We start from the raw sequence: 17,629 nt of genomic DNA, 5'->3' as shown, positions 1-17,629 counted from the left end.
AACTAGGCTAATATGTATAATTTTATGGACAAAAATGGAACAACGCATTTCAGTACAAAGATAGATACATGGGAGAGTGTGTTTAACCAAAATATATTTTTTTAAAAAGTCTAGAAATACATCAATCCATGACATATATTCAACATTAATCCTAATATTGTGGCATCCTTTTAGGCATAATTTTTTTTTTTTATAAAAAAAAATAGATATTAATAATCTCAAAGAAACCACTAGCTATAACCAAAGGTTAATATTAGTTTTTTAGTTAATTTAAATCACATAAATAAAGTCAAAATTTCTAGGACGTATGTCTAGAATTTTCTTTTCTTGATTGTGTTGAGAGGGTCAAACTTTAAGCACGCTTAAGATTGAGTAATTAAGCAATAGACAAGATCTTATCTAGCTAATCAAAATTGTTAATATGTGTCGACGGAATGGAATGTTCTAATATATATAAATATATGGTTGCATCGTACCTCATGGACTAACTTTTGAGTTTTAATTAAGTACTCCATCTATATTTATCTTACATAAGATTTCGGGTAAAATTTACGCTCACAAGGTGTTTATATTTATTCAATAATAATCATGTTGCACCTGATTTGTAGGACACACATTCACCGAGATTTAGAGCATTATTGACGTAGCCATATATAGTGCAGAATGACCAATTAAATTCTAATTTTTGTCAAAAAATTATACTATATAAAAAAAATGTTCAAATATATAAATCAAAAATTATTTTTTTTTGTATAACTAGCTAGAATTAGTGAGGTTTTTAAAGTGAATATTACATGTATAAAAGTTACTTTTAAGTTAAGTCAAAATTGACTATTGAACATGTTTCACGTATATCTGCGATAAGTAAATAGTTTTAGGAATAAATTCGTCGAAATTAGATTTGACAAAACAAAAGATTTATATAAATTATTATATAGTTACCCACGTTAAAAATTTGGGATGCTAGTATCCATTAATCTCATATATGTTTATATAAAAAAATTGAAAAAATAGTGTAAAATTAAATAGTGAGCACCAGTCAACAAATAAATATTTGGAATAGTGACTTTTTGTGGGTGCCCAAAGTCGTATTTGATTCCATTATGGGTATTTTCTAAATTAAATTTGCTAATTCTTCCTTAAAAATATTTTTACAAAAAGATAAATTCTATTGTACAAATAATATTTATTGTAGTTTTTTTATTTAAAAAAAATTCCTATTGTGTTTAAGTATGTTTTTTTTTAATAACAAGTCATAAGATTATTTACTTATATTTTGTGATTAATAGCTAAAAAAATATCTACAATTTAAAAATTCTAAATCCGTCTTTATACGTTCTATGTATGATCGTATATGTTATATTGTGAAATTACAAGTTTTACGAGCTTTTGTATAACTTTGATGAAAATATATTTTAACACCATAATCAAAAGAAATAAAAATATATGTTTCTTTTCTTCCTTTTGTTATTTTTAAATTTTGTTTTAAACATAAACGTAAATTTACAAACAAAAAGAAGGTAAAAAGTAAATAAAAAATAAAAAGAACACCAGGTGTCGGAACATCAAAAGGCCATCAAATGATTTTAGACCAACACGTGCACCAAAGAGGTCGGGTTGACTTGGAAGTCAAAATCACCACAATTAATTCATAATTATATTAAGAGTGTGATTAATTAATTTAATTAACGATTAGGACCCATACTAATTAATACTTAATTATTCCAAGATCTTTCCTCTTTACATGGTACGAGGCTTAATTAACGCTATAATAAGAATGAATGATTGGATTTCACTGTTAAACTCTCTTTTTATTAATGTAAACAGTTGGTTTTGTCTTTTAAGTATAACACTGTTAGCTGTACATGTCATATTAAGGAGCGGTTAATACAGCTTCAATTTTTAATTAAGAATTGCTTATTGACAAATATAAGCATGTGATGTGATCATATGCCCCATATACTCTCCTTCTCAAACTAAGTTTTACGCGATATATACATTAACATGATTCATGAATTATTATTTTTTTGACTTTCTTAAACTAAATTTCACGCGGTATATATATACATACTATTTACGAGTTAATTTTTTAAGATTTATTGTGTATCATCCACATGATTGAGCATTTATAGCCATTAATGTCAGGAATTTACTTCTTTCTTATGTTCAAGTGTCTCTAAACTCATAACTAGGGAGCAAAATTCGTATGTTAGATTGATTATTGAATGGATGTACCTGATTAATTTATAGTCTCTATAAATTATTCCACCCTCCTCGTATAATTACTACATATTTTAATTATGATAATTTTGTCATTGATAGTTATGATAATGTAAGAATAGAACAAGGATGCATAAATCAAATTTGTAACTAATGTATCGATCACTTTATGATACTGTATATTTTACTTCAAGGCTCAGGTATATTCTTGATAACATTTTCTGGTAACATAACTATGTTCAAAAATTCTAATGCAACATTAGATTAAGTTTATATGTTCAATTCGTTGGAACTTGGACGTAGAATGTAGAATGTAGAAAGTAGAAGTAGAAGATTAGTTTAGCATTACCAGACTCAATTACCAAAGATTTTTAACAAATAGACTTTGAAAAATAATTTAACTAATTGCAGAAACTTATGGAATAGACAAATAAGGGAAAATAAAGATTAATCGTCACTGATCCCGTCATGAACTTGCTTAGAAGATTTGTTTAATTTTAAAATCCCAATAACCTTGAGATTAACAAGGTGAAAAAAGAAGACTGTAGAGAAATTATCTTCACATGCACCAATAAGGTTAAAAAGCATATAAAGTCTATATGGGTGAATTTCTAGATTTCTAGTGATTTGCAAATCTAACCTTATTTCTTGCGATGTGTATATGTGACTTTCCAATTATGGAAAGTTTTTCACACCTAGCTCAAATTAAACAAATCACCACCATCATGTGGAACTCTCTAATCCATAAAAGTGATTTCACTATCTATCTCGGATTTCATTGGTTAATCTAATATTAAAAAAATATTTTTATTTCATTTTTGAATTTCATGGTCAGTCAAATATCTTCGTATAAATTTGGACGGAGGAAGTAATACCGATGGATAAACAATTGAGTTATATAAAAGGTAATCGACACTTTTTGAGGTTAATCAAGTTGAATAGAAGTGGAGAAGTTACAAATATGTAGCTTTCGTTCAACTAGTTTCCTAGCTATATTAGTAATTTGTAACGTAAACTCGAGTGGTTCATGCCCATAATTATCTCAACGGACATTTTGAATTAACATGCTTGTTAATTCTTGTTTGGGCCTAAGGAGCAGATCTCAGCCCACTTATAGCTAATTGCAGCCCAATCATGCACAAGGCCCAATATTAGCAACTCTTCATAGCCCAAACCCACACAAGACAAGTCGTCTCGTAGGTATAAAGGTGACTTGATGATATAAAATTTTTTACATAGACGATGAATATAGCAAAGTTATAAAATCAAAATTTCTACAAGCTAACTTTGCATATTGTTTGACTTAAAACCGTCATTAAGGCCTTGTTGAAAGAAATTGTAGATAATAAGGGTGATTAGTGATTACTGATTAGTGTAAGTCACTTAATTAGTTCTCATTCTATTGCTTTCTCCACCTTTTGCCTCAAAGAAATGTTGTATTTAATTGTACTCCTAAGCAAATTGGAGAAGAGATTATCAAGCGTCCAATCATCTCTAAGCAACTCACTTTGCTTTTTTATTATAGAAATATAATATTATCGAATAGTGATACACACGATTCTGATCTTTTTTTTTATTGATGTCGGATCATTGTTTTAGTTTTAATTATATATATTTAAATTTGTGTATTGCAAATTTATTTTTTAGAGTAACACTCTTCAATCAATTCATCTGATTAACGGTGAACACAATTTCAATAATCTCATCGCAACTCAAATTAAATAATGTTCATGTGATCATGACTTATGGGTTACATACTCATCCTTAGCAATTATTGCTATGCAATTCAATTAATTATTGCGATGACTTATAACATATTGTCCACCAGTTCATAAATTATAATAATTTACATTTCAATCTATAAGTCAGGCATATTTCTTAATTTGCTTGTTCTTGGGGACTTGTACAGAGCTTATTTAATTTGATTAAGTAAAAAATGTTCTACTACAATTACTAGAGTAATAACTCCAATCATAAGAGGTTTTAAGTTTTTTTATATCTTGTATATGGACGTAAAATTTTTTAATTGATAAACTTGTACTACTATGACACAAATATTTTTTTTTAGTGATAATGAGTTATAAATGTTCAATGAAAATTGTTTTTTCAATAATAAATGAATAAATTATTGAATGCAACTTGCTTGAATAAAGGTATATATATATTTCGTATCTTCTATCTTCTTTTTTTAAATACTCTATATTTTAATCCATGATTTTGGATGTTAAGTCTTCATAATAAAATATCCTAGATGCAATACTGCAGATAAGATAATGATCTTCTATGATTTTATAAAATAATGTATTACCTTGTACTAAAGTTAGGTCAACGTAACTTTATGATTTTTTTCCACTTGCATAATTACTACTAGAAACAAGTATATGCTAATTAGCGGTGAAATCTAGAGAAATAAATTTAAAAAATATTCTATTTTTTAAAATTATTTGTTGTATTTTTCTTTTACATACTTTTTAAGAAAATATTATACATTTATGACATATGACTTCTATTCAAGTGGTAACTTGGGGAAATGGAGATAAAAAGTAACGGAGAGGAGCCTCATTATTTTGTTTAGTATATCAGTATGTTGTTTATTGTGTTTCGATTATCACATTATTTTGTTGTTATTTTTCTTCCTTTGATAGACTTCACATTGTCTCTTTGTTACCTATTATATTTTCTTCACCCTCTTGCTCCTATTTGTACTTGGATTTGCTGTATTTGTGCCAAGGAACTTTCGAAAATTAAACAATCTTTCAATCTCTAAAAGATAATAATAAGATTTGCATACATTTTACCCTTTCAAGATTCCACTCGAAAGATTAATATGTTGTTATTGTTGTAAATCAAAAACATATTTTACTTTTGTTTTCGATGACTTGATGGTAAATATATTTACAAAACCAAGAAGCTTGATTTAGGTGACCTAACTACCTCTTTATTTTTCTTTATTTATTGGATGATATGATAGGTACTTCTTTAAAAGCAAGAACATGCATTGACCTGAAAATTTGATAATACATGTTGGGCAATGATTAATTAGTTAATGGAAATTATTGGATAGAATGTGAATTTTTTAAGTGACAAGTCCTTATTTATCAATGTTCCAAAATTTCCTCTACATGTTGCTACTTAATTATGTATCATAATTCAAAAGGTTTATGACAAATAAGTATCTTTTTTCACAAGCATAAGCCATGAGAATAACGTGCTAATGTGTAGATATTTAACACACAGCACCATGTGAACTGAGGACCCTCGATGCCTCCACCATGAAAACTACTTCATCACTTTTCATTTTTAATGGTTGGTATTTTACGTTTAAGTTCAATTAATTCAAATTCGCGAAGAAAATTACCATTTGAATTAAAGGTTCTTCATTCTCACTGTTCAATAAGAATATTGGAACTGTTATTTTATACTCAGCAATGCACGAAAGATGAGATTTGTTTTCTATTTATTATTAGTATTATTATTATTATTATAATTATTATTATTATTATTATTATTATAATAATAATTATTATTATAATTATTATTATTATAATTATTATCCTTTTCAATATCATGATAGTTTCCATCTATTGAAAAAAAAAGGAATCAGTTTCTTTCTTCACTAAGTCCATGTACTATTGGCATATAATCAAATTAAAGGAAAGTATCAAGATATGAAGGTGACCTCTAATCTTTGTTTCTTTAAAGCTAAAACCTAACAACAAATAATAAAATGGGTAAGTGGCCAACTTTGGCTAGCTAGCGTAGACTTCACTCTTTGAATCCAATAATTAAGTGGCCACCTTCAATATTGGACACGAAGAACATATAAAAAACCTATTTATCCATTAATAAAATGATTCAAAGCGTAAATCACTAACTCCAAAAATTAATTCATTAGGAAAAGTATGAATTAACTCCATATACACACCACACATTTCTTTTTCATTGATTTGATATTAGACTCTTCAACACAATGAAGTTAATTAAATAATAATCACTATTATCGTGAACTTTTATGATTTAGAAGAAAAAACTCTAAGGTGATAACTTGATGTTTCTATTAATAGAAAAAAAAAATGACAAAAATCTATCTTAAAATTCTTTCATTATCATTATCCCCTATTAATTTTATAAATTTTTAAAATTTCTTATTTTCACGCATCACATTAATGTATCTCCCTTATCAAATTAATGTATCTCGCATTATGTATAAGATGTATATCAGATTAGTGTATCATGTATAAAATGTAATGTATCTTACTTGACGATTAATGTATCTCGCGTATCAAATTAATATATCAACACTTATATTATTATTTTAGTTTGAAAAATTTCTATAATTATAAACTTATAAGGGATAAATAATAATTTTTTTCTTAAAAGCGTGTCATTTCTGTCCTTTGCCTATTAATAAGTTATAAAATTAATTTTTTTTTAGCATAATATATTATTATTAAGGACAAGTTGGAAAATGATGGGCAGGCTATATTTCTACATTTCAATTACTTTCCTACAAAGTCAGCCGCAAAGGGTTCGTTTCCAGCGACCAGTTGGCACAATTGGCGACTGCCTTTATAAAAAGCAACTTTTTATTTTCTTGATGTTATAGTATTTATATTTTTTTTCGTTTAGAAAAAACCAAATACTTATTGTATAATGCAATTATAATAAATCAATATTAATTTAATGTAAATATAAAATAGGAAGTAAGTATTTAGACACCATTTGACAAAGAGGTTATGAATCGAATACAATAAATTAATTTTTGTAATTTTTAATTTTAAAAAATTTATATCTTATAACTTTTGTAAAAATAATTTCTGTTTTCACGAAAGATATTTGAATAATTGACTTTCTTTCTTTGATTTAAATGGTAATTGATAATAGAGTCTAGTCTATTACTTTTGTATACGCTAACTTGACATTGAAGCATTTGCTAATTGCTATGCAATTAAGGTTATAATCCTAAATTAGCATAAACTTGAATTCAAATTAACTTTGGGAAATTCCATTCATGTAGAAAAGAAAGCAATGTTATGTGTACAAATAGAGAATTGTGGGTGGATTGTGAAGTGTAAATGAACTCCCTAATTAGATCTAATTAAATGGTACACTACAAATTAGGACCTAATTTTCACATGTGGTGCTCCATTATTACTAGTACTAGTCATATTCTTTTCCTTATGTAATGAGGAGCAATATATTGGACATAGATGTCGGTGATCCATCATTCACACGTGCTTCTTTGTCATTAGCTATCTCCTATAATTTATTTAAATAAACAAGGGATGGAAAATTTTATAATAATTATAATTTCATAAATGCACTTTGGTTCCTTTATCACTCTTAATTTTCATGATTACGTTTCTGGAGTTGTTAAATGGGTGAGTTGAATTTTAAATTATCTAAATAAGTTGATTTAAAACTAGGCTAGTTATTGATTCACTATTTGGAATGGAAGCTAATTGAATTTAATTCTTTCTAATATGTACTATAAAAATTGTGATATGATAATTGAACTGTAGAAGGACAAATATGTTCTCAAAGAAGGATGGTAAAAACAAATATATCAAAAAAGTATAATGAAGAATAAATATGACCCTTTTCTAAAAGTATAAAAACAAATATGATTCTTTTCCGTTCTTATAACAAATTTGAATACATGCTAGACTCTTTTTCCTTGTATAATAACTTTATAAAAAAATATCAATTTAATTTTTATAAAAAGAATACTCTTTTAAAAATATTATGATAGATTAATTTGGACCGCATATGATCGATTGAGTAATTTTTGGAACAAAGTTTAATTATTTCTATTTTCATATGCACGTTTTTAGAATAACGTGACTTTTTTTCAATCGGTTCATCTCTCCGAAACAACGCGCATTGCTTCAATGACTATATATACTCGATAAATTCTAAGATATTCCTTACAAATTTTCTTATCTTCTACTCTTCTTCTTTTTAAATTTTTTTTTAAAAAAGTAAATCCCAAGTGAATTATTGTAGTCAAATAAATTTATTTTTTCATCAGAGTTTGTGATACAATTAAACTGGTGGGTAAATTCTTCTATTTTAAAAAGATATATTTTATTATTTTGAGTACATTGAGCGAATAATTTTCTAAAAAGAAAACACTCATTTTTTTTAATCAAAGTCCATTTTGGTTTGGTTACCATTTTATTGTTCTATTGAATTGCATAACAATTTTATCATCATTTCTCTTGTTTGACAGACTAATTTTGAAGGTACCAGTGAGTTTACAACAACCAAAAAAAAAATGTTAGTGGAGGAATCAATATACAATAATTGAATAAAAAATGTACTTAATTAGGTAAAATATTAGATTCTTTTAACTAAAAAAAATACGGTACTAGAATCTCAACTTTTTTCCCCCTATAATATATGGAAAAATATTGAAAGAACAGCTGGCAATGTACTATACTACAGCCGGCAATTTTTAATTTGACAGCAATAGATGACGTGGATTCCCTAAAACCCCAATCAATCATTGAGCTTTCTCTTTTTGGCTCAAACCCTACCTCCTGCCTAGGGCGGACCTAGAGATTGTCGAGGGTTCATTCAAAAAAAAATTATGCTATATATTTAAAATATTTTAAAAAGTTTTTATGTTTATAGATTAGTTTTCGACTTCCTAAACGTAAGATTAAAAATTGGTTGAAAGGCTCAGCACTTACATCAGGGTTTAAGTACAAATTTTTTAAGATATTTATTTATTTTTTCGAAATGAAAATTCTGGCCCCGCCTTTGAACTCCCGCCTTGTCACTACTTCCATATATGCTTCAAAATCTCTCTCAAAAGCCTCAAAAACAAACTTTTTTTGTGTGGAGCACACAAATTAAATAAAACTATCATTTTTGTCTCTATCTATCTCGTTTGATATCAATCTATGTATTAAATTCATTGATAAACTCTGTTTTTCTTGTTTCTATTGAGATTTGAGATAGAGGAAGTGTTGAAATTTTCGTAATTTTTTTCTTTATGGATACGTATATTGTTCATGAGGTAAAAAGCGAGTGGGAGAAGGATTCGTTATAAGTTGAGTAAACATCAAATCTGATAAGAAGAAGAAAAAGCAATAATTATAATTTTTGCGAACTTCGCTGCATAAATTTACATCTTCATTTCCGTATTTGCTTGGTAAGTGTATTGATTTTGGATGTTAGGTTAATTATGAACTGTTTTGAGTTCGGATTTTGTATGTTTATGTTGAATTAATTTTTTGATTTCACGTTGAAATTCGTTTTCAGATTGACGAATAACGATGTCGATAATCAGTGAAACAGTTATGATGAAAGCGGCAGAAGCACAAACAGTTAAAGCAAAACTTACAGCGCCGATGGAGGTTGATTTCGCCAAATGCGAGTGCTGCGGATTGACGGAGGAATGTACTCTGTCGTATATAGAAACAATCCGGCAGCGGTACCAAGGGAATTGGATTTGTGGATTGTGTGCGGAGGCTATCAAGGACGAGGTGATTCGATGTGAGAGGTTGATTACTGCGGAAGAGGCATTGAATCGTCATCTCAATTTCTGTAAGAACTTCAGTTCGTCTCGTCCGCCATTGAATCCGACTGTTCATTTAATCGATGCGATGAGGCAGATTTTGAGGCGGAGTTTTGAATCTCCGAAATTGATTCGGTCGATGTCTAGTAGTCCGGTGGAGAGTAGCGGAGAGATGAAGCACACGGTGATTGTTCGATCGGAAAGTTGTATTCCTGCAATTTCTCTAGTGGATTCGAGTTCGTTTCATGCTATGGGATTCGATGGAAGTTGTGAATGAAACAGAACAGAGCAAATTGGGAGTTTTTGTTTTATGGAATGGAATAGTACTTGCTCTAAAAGGATTTAAACTGTTGGTCATGCTTTTTCAATGGTTATATTTACTACTTTTTCCAACAGGTTTTTGCAGTTTTGATTAGTTTTCCTTATGTATCATGTAAATATTTATTTATGCGAAACCATCTTTTAGCTAAGCTATAATCTTGAAATTTGGGTGGTTCTAATGTATAAACGAGTTGTGCCGATGCAACAATGAAGAGGCGTGACTCGTGAGAGATCGACATGACAAAACGTTCTTGATAAGACCTTGATAGAAAGGTTTGAAGGTCGAGGATTATGATAAATTGTTAAGCAGGTAGGCCCATGTTGTAACACCTTTTTGTAGGAGAGACGGAGCTTGTCCTCTCTTCTTCTTTTCTCTTTATTAATGTTTAGTACTTGCATAGTATCTTGTAGTTCGTGTTCTATTGTTAGCTATTGCTTTGGGTTAAGATTTACATATAGTTTGTTCTCTCCTAACACGAGATATATTGTTGTAAAAATCTTGGTTCTATTACAACATGTTTGTGCTGTTCCTACTAGTTTGGTTTTCATTGGACCAAACTTCAATTGTAATTCAACCAACTCAATCATGTCTCAAAGAGTAGTTATCAATTCTTCGAAATCACTTGAATTAGTACTTCACATTAGCTCAATCTCATCGTATTGTTGCTTGGTAAGAATGACCATGATCGATGAGCTCCTGATCGAAAAGCACAAATATTCCCTCAAAATCATACAAATCAGTTATAGAAATCTGAATTCTTTCTCCCCTCAAAACTGTTCTCTGCATTTGTTATTATTACAATAACATTATATAGTTGAGTCCTGTTAGTTGCCCTGCATTTTGAGTTCGTTGAAAGTTCTGTAAATTGAATGTGGGCGGCACTGCCTCATTAAAGATGTTTAAACTTATATTGATGACATCTTAAGCCACTAGGCTATAACAACCTATTATGTCAAGAGTGTTCAAAATATATAATTGAATAACTTCATTTACCATTTTACTTATATATGCAATTTTTTTTCAAACGATCGGTGTCCAATTAAATACCTGGAGTACATTTACCTACGTCACTGCTAGGATGACAATGGGGCAGGGTAGAAGTGGTTTCTAAAGATTATTTATATTTAAACTTAATTTTTTTAACTTTTTAGAATATTATTCAGGAAAATCCTATTATTCATTAAGAGAATTTCTTTAAAGTTACTCAAATATATAAGATAGTAAATGAAAATAATTCATTAAAAACTATTTATCTTTTCTTACATGCCTTTCAATTGACGTTTAAAAAAAATTAAGTTATTATCTATTAAATTAATTTAAATTAAATCCAAAAAGAAATTTTATTTTTAGTGTCAAATTTAATTAAGAAAAGACAAATAATTAAAAATATATGCGGGGTGGATTCATAAGGGTGGATTTAGACAAGACAGAGTGAGATAGGTTAAAATTTTTGCAGGTTAAAGCTCAATTCGACCAGTCTCATTGCCATCTCTAGAAAGATGTAACTCATCGAAATCACTTGAATTAGTTGAAAATTTTCTATTCAAAGTGGATATGTCCAGTTGAAAATTTGTGTATATGAGAACGTATTGTATATAGCTCAATCAATTTCAACATATATACATACATACACAATTTAAAAAACACCATTCTTATGAATATTTATTGTCAAAATCTTTTGAGAAAATTGAATAAACTATTTATTCCATCCATATTTTTTATCATCAACCCCTAATAGACTCCACTTGCAGTCAAGGGGGTTGAGTAACTGCCCCACCTAGGGGTACTAATTAGATGGGTCCGAATAAATTTGGACGGATTAAAATGGATTAAGACTTAATCCACTCAAATTCGTTGGATTGAAAGGGATTAGGTAATGGATCAAAATTCTATCCGTTCAATTTTTACTATGTTTTAATAGCTTTATTTGTCATTTTATAAGTTTTTACTAACTATAAAATTTATATTTTTTAATTATAACTATACTATAAATAAAATTAAAAATAAGTAATTCTTTATGACAGTATTTCTCAAAAATCAATTTGGTTGCATATTAATTCAATTTTTAATGAGTTAAAATGGATTGAGTTGAGATGAATTAAGCTAACAAATGAGTGAGTCTTTAACCAACCCAAAACTAAATGAGTTGGATTGGATTGAGCGAATTAAATTTGATTTTGCCGCTTCTAACCGCGTATCCACCTATCTGTCATTCCTATGTGTAAGATTATTTATCCTTGTTTTTACGATAGTACCCCCATTACACAAAAAAAAATTATGAATTACATAAGATTTTTTTGGAAATTAAAATTGAAATTTGCGGAAGAATTATTTTTCTACAAATTTTCATATTAATATTAAAAAAATTTATATAATTCACAATTTTCTTACGGCGGACCCTAATTATCATTCCTTTTAGTTATTGCAAAAGAAAAGCATGAACGAAATGGTGGTTGGGATAAAGTTTTAATAACTGTAAATTTTTTAACATCTAAGTTTGAAATACGAATATTTATCACGTGAATGTAAATGAATGGGTAGGTGAAATCAAATATGCGACTTTGCATGTGGATGAAATTAGGAATATATTCATTATAAATTTCCAACACCATAAAATGACAAACATTATGGTGTTAATTGGAAAGTTACTAGTTTGTCTTAATAAAACTTACGAAATGGAATAATAATTTTACGGCATAATACATATATTAGATTTTAAATTTGAGTTTAAATTTTGATTTTGATCTCAAATTTTTATAGTAGGTACTTAAACTATCCTATCTTTCAATAAATAAACACGCGATTTTTGGAGCCAAAGTGCGTGAAATGCAAACGCTTCCACGTGTATTTGTGAGTCAATCAGTGGCTGTCAACTAACTAAACATTTTACATGTCTTTTTTTTCTAAAAAAAAATAATCTTACATGTCATTTCAAACCAAAAAAAAAATTAATTTTAATTAATATAAAAGAAATTCATTAAAGCTAGAATTGTCATTTCAGCATTTTTTTACTTTTGTGGGCCTCGAAAATTATCCCTCACTCGCGCAGAATGCGTGCATTTCACACATTTTGTCAGGTAGGAATCGCGTGTTTATTTATTGAAAGACGGGATAGTTAAAGTGCCTATTTGTGTACTATGAAATTTTGAGATGAAAGTTAAAATTTGAAGCCAAATTTAGGGTCCAATATATGTATTATGCCTAATTTTACCATTTCATCTTTTAAATATAATAAATATAGTATTTTAAAAAATATAATAAAAATAAAAGTATGAATTCATTGAGTTTATAAAGTAAAGTTTTATTAGACATCTCACAATAGTATAATGGATAAAAATTAATGAACGGAGGAAATAATGATTCTATTAAAGTGTCCCTTCAAAGACATCTGAAAAAAATAAAACTATGAAACTACGAAGAAGATTACACTATGAAGACAAAAAAAAATAGAGAAGATATTTTAATTTTCACTAAGACACATTTACAACATTAAATTCGAATTTAAAATTTATGAATCATTTAGTCATTTTCTGGTTATCACACTCAACAATCAACACTATACATCGGTGCATGGACAAAGTCATGGATTGCGTGTATTATTTGTAAATAGAGAAGCTTCTTGCAACAAACAAATGAGTTGTAGATAAAAGAGATATATATATTTTTTAAACATAATTTAAACGATATAATTTGAATTTTAAGCGGCCAATAGAAATTTATTATTTTTTATATATATTTAAATATTTTGATTATTAATTTTGTGATTTATTGTAAATCTTTTATTTTATATAGTTCTAACCTTAAAAGATTGTGAGTGCATTCAATATAAAGAAAAATCAATTTGGAACATTTATTTTTATTGGGGAGTTCATTTTGTTTCATTTATTTTATTACTTTTAAAAATCCCCATAATTTCTTATTTTATTAGTGTATTTGAGTTGCATATTAATGTATCTCTAGTTAGTATTTAATGTATTTGAGCTAGTTTTTAATGTATTTGAGCTACATATTAATGTATTTGAGTCAGTATTTAATGTATTTGAACTACATATTATGTATCTGAACTAGTTGTTAATGTATATGAACTATACAGTAATGTATTCGAACTTTAATTATTGTATCCGACTTTTTAAATTTGTAAGAAACCAATATAATTAGAAACTTATTAGGGACATATTGTAATTTCATATTAAAACTATGAGATTTATATGGTTTACACTTGAAAAAATATCTTTCAAAGAAATTTTCAATGAAAGAATATACTTCAAAAATATAAAAGGTTTAACTTTGGCCAAAATACATACACATATTCCTAAACTTGTTGGATTTTTCTCCTCAGATGCTTCAATTATGCTATTTTCCTGTTGAATCATTGAACCACTCATAATGTGTTACTTTGAAACACCGCTGGGTGATATGGAACCAGATTTTGTGAGGGGTATTGATAGAGGATACATGTGTTGTTCCAGAACTTATTAATCCAACTAAAAATAAAAATGTTTGAGAATGATTGTGTTTTACTTTGAGGCAACTTGAACACATTAGAAAACAAATGAGACTAGCACACATTTTGTCTTATTTTCTTCATCAAAATCATTACAATACGAACACAATTGAAGACATTTTCAATACAATAGCCGATCAAATTAGTCAACAGTATTTAAAAAAAACAAATTAGTGGTGGTTTAATGATTCAATAGAAAAATAACGTAGTTAAGATACCCAAAACTTTATTTATGAGTTCTACCTTTAACTTTTTAAATTCGAACTATGTCATATAAATTAGCTATCGAGAAATTATGAATAAGCACCTAGCCCATATTTTGTTCTTAGGGGCATTTGTTAATCCATTATAAAAATATCTAGGTGGGTATGCTAAATTAATGGAAAGTAAATCAATCAGCACCTTCAACGTGGCCCAATAAGGCCCAACCAATTGGCTACTTCCGCTTCTCTTTATATCTCATATACCGGCGGCATTTCGCCGATAACTTTTTTCCTCCGGTAAACGGTCAACGATGGCGGAAATCTCCGTTCTTTCTATTTTATTCATCCTCTCTTTCTGCCTTGCTCCGGTGACCATTTCCGTCCAATCGGATGACCATGAAACTTTCATCATTCACGTAGCCAAATCCCACAAGCCTCATGTTTTTTCCACCCATCACCATTGGTATTCCTCCATCGTCCGATCTGTTTCTCCGTCCTCTCACCACCCTTCTAAAATCCTCTATACCTATGAACGAGCCGCCGTGGGTTTCTCCGCCCGTCTGACCGCTGGGCAGGCTGATCAGCTCCGCCGTGTTCCTGGGGTAATCTCTGTCATTCCTGACCAAGTACGGTATCCCCACACCACCCATACACCTACCTTCTTAAAACTTGCCGACTCATTCGGCCTCTGGCCTGACTCTGACTACGCCGATGATGTTATTGTTGGTGTTCTGGATACGGGTATTTGGCCGGAAAGACCGAGTTTTTCCGATGAGGGATTATCTCCTGTTCCTGCAGGTTGGAAAGGGAAGTGTGTGACTGGACCGGGTTTTCCCAGAAGTTCATGTAATCGGAAAATTATTGGTGCTCGGATGTTTTACAAAGGGTATGAAGCTTCACAGGGTCCAATGGACGAATCAAAAGAAGCGAAATCACCGAGAGATACTGAAGGTCATGGAACACATACTGCTTCAACTGCAGCTGGTTCTTTGGTAGCAAATGCTAGTTTTTACCAATATGCTAAAGGTGAAGCTAGAGGAATGGCGATTAAAGCTAGAATAGCTGCTTACAAGATTTGTTGGAAAACCGGTTGTTTTGATTCCGATATACTGGCTGCCATGGATCAAGCTGTTGATGATGGTGTCCATGTGATTTCACTTTCCGTCGGAGCTAACGGATATGCTCCACATTACCTCCATGACTCCATTGCAATCGGAGCTTTTGGTGCCTCCGAACATGGGGTCCTCGTCTCATGCTCAGCTGGAAATTCCGGTCCTGGCCCTTACACAGCTGTGAACATTGCCCCGTGGATCCTCACCGTTGGTGCGTCAACCATAGACCGAGAGTTTCCAGCTGATGTTATTCTAGGAGATGATAGAGTATTTGGTGGCGTTTCCTTATACGCCGGCAATCCGTTAAACGATTCCAAATTACCCGTGGTTTATTCCGGTGATTGTGGTAGCAAATACTGTTATCCAGGAAAGCTGGACCATAAAAAAGTCGCCGGTAAAATTGTCCTCTGCGACAGGGGAGGCAACGCTAGAGTTGAAAAAGGAAGTGCAGTGAAGCTAGCTGGTGGGGTAGGAATGATACTCGCTAACTTAGCTGATTCCGGTGAAGAACTCGTTGCAGATTCACATCTTCTCCCGGCGACAATGGTAGGTCAAAAAGCCGGAGACGAAATAAGAGAATACGTCATCTCTGATCCATCACCAACGGCTACAATCGTATTCAAAGGAACCGTGATCGGAAATTCACCAGCGGCGCCGCGTGTGGCGGCGTTCTCAAGCCGTGGACCGAATCATTTAACGCCGGAGATTCTTAAACCGGATGTTACTGCACCCGGAGTTAACATTTTAGCCGGTTGGACCGGAGCTAACGGTCCAACCGATTTAGAAATTGACCCGAGAAGAGTGGAATTTAATATTATTTCAGGGACTTCCATGTCGTGTCCTCACGTTAGTGGATTAGCTGCTTTACTTAGAAGGGCCCACTCAAAGTGGACCCCAGCAGCCATCAAATCAGCACTCATGACAACAGCTTATAATTTGGACAATTCAGGTAAGATATTTACTGATCTTGCCACTGGTGAAGAATCCACACCTTTTGTTCATGGATCCGGGCATGTGGATCCGAACCGAGCATTGAATCCGGGTTTGGTGTACGATATTGAAACCAGTGACTACGTGAACTTCCTATGCACTATTGGCTATGATGGCGACGATATCGCGGTGTTCGTGAGGGATTCTTCTCGGGTGAATTGTAGTGAACGGAGTTTGGCTACTCCGGGAGACCTGAATTACCCGTCATTTGCAGTTGATTTTACCAGTGATAGTAACGGTGTGGTGAAATACAAGCGTGTGGTGAAGAACGTAGGGGGGAATCCAAATGCTGTTTATGAAGTGAAGGTGAACGCACCTTTAGGTGTGGAAGTGAGTGTGTCACCGGCGAAGCTTGTTTTCAGTGAGGAAAATAATAGTTTGTCCTATGAGATTAGCTTTACGAGTAAAAGAAGTGAAGATAATATTATGGTGAAGGGGACTCCATCTGCGTTTGGATCGATTGAATGGAGTGATGGGATTCACAGTGTGAGAAGTCCAATCGCAGTGCGTTGGCGATACCAATCTGCTGTGTCCATGTGAGTAGTTGGATCGTTGTGACTGAGGGAAGACAAATAAATTGGACTGATGGCAAACTGGAAGAGGAAAATACCATTGAAGTTTCATTTGGTTTCACTTTCTTTAAACTTTATTTTTTTTTCTTGTTTTTCAGATTGATGTATATATGAATGAAGCATGTCGAATTGTTCCAGAGTTCCAAGCCTAGATCTTGACTTCATTAAGTACATTAACAAA

General features: G+C 30.7%; 2 protein-coding genes across 2 annotated transcripts; both read left to right on the top strand.

The window, feature by feature from the left end:
* Window positions 1–9,169: 9,169 nt before the first annotated feature.
* LOC101255007 (uncharacterized) lies at window positions 9,170–10,469 on the top strand. The gene is made up of 2 exons (XM_004241878.5): window positions 9,170–9,379; window positions 9,490–10,469. Exon 2 carries the CDS (start codon window positions 9,504–9,506, stop codon window positions 10,020–10,022), a length of 519 nt encoding a protein of 172 aa, XP_004241926.1. The 5' UTR covers window positions 9,170–9,379; window positions 9,490–9,503; the 3' UTR covers window positions 10,023–10,469.
* A 4,102-nt stretch (window positions 10,470–14,571) lies between these two features.
* On the top strand, window positions 14,572–17,594 carry LOC101264734 (subtilisin-like protease SBT1.4). The gene has a single exon (XM_010324523.3). It carries the CDS (start codon window positions 15,086–15,088, stop codon window positions 17,414–17,416), a length of 2,331 nt encoding a protein of 776 aa, XP_010322825.1. The 5' UTR covers window positions 14,572–15,085; the 3' UTR covers window positions 17,417–17,594.
* The last annotated feature ends 35 nt before the right edge of the window (window positions 17,595–17,629 follow it).

The sequence above is a fragment of the Solanum lycopersicum genome, chromosome 6, assembly GCF_036512215.1.
Source record: "Solanum lycopersicum chromosome 6, SLM_r2.1".
Taxonomy (NCBI): domain Eukaryota; kingdom Viridiplantae; phylum Streptophyta; class Magnoliopsida; order Solanales; family Solanaceae; genus Solanum; species Solanum lycopersicum.
This window is presented reverse-complemented; position numbering and strand designations above follow the sequence as displayed.

What these genes read in the sequence shown, in the direction of transcription:
- LOC101255007 (XM_004241878.5), top strand. Translation starts at nt 9,504, where the DNA reads ATGTCGATAATCAGTGAAACAGTTATGATGAAAGCGGCAGAAGCACAA.
- LOC101264734 (XM_010324523.3), top strand. Translation starts at nt 15,086, where the DNA reads ATGGCGGAAATCTCCGTTCTTTCTATTTTATTCATCCTCTCTTTCTGC.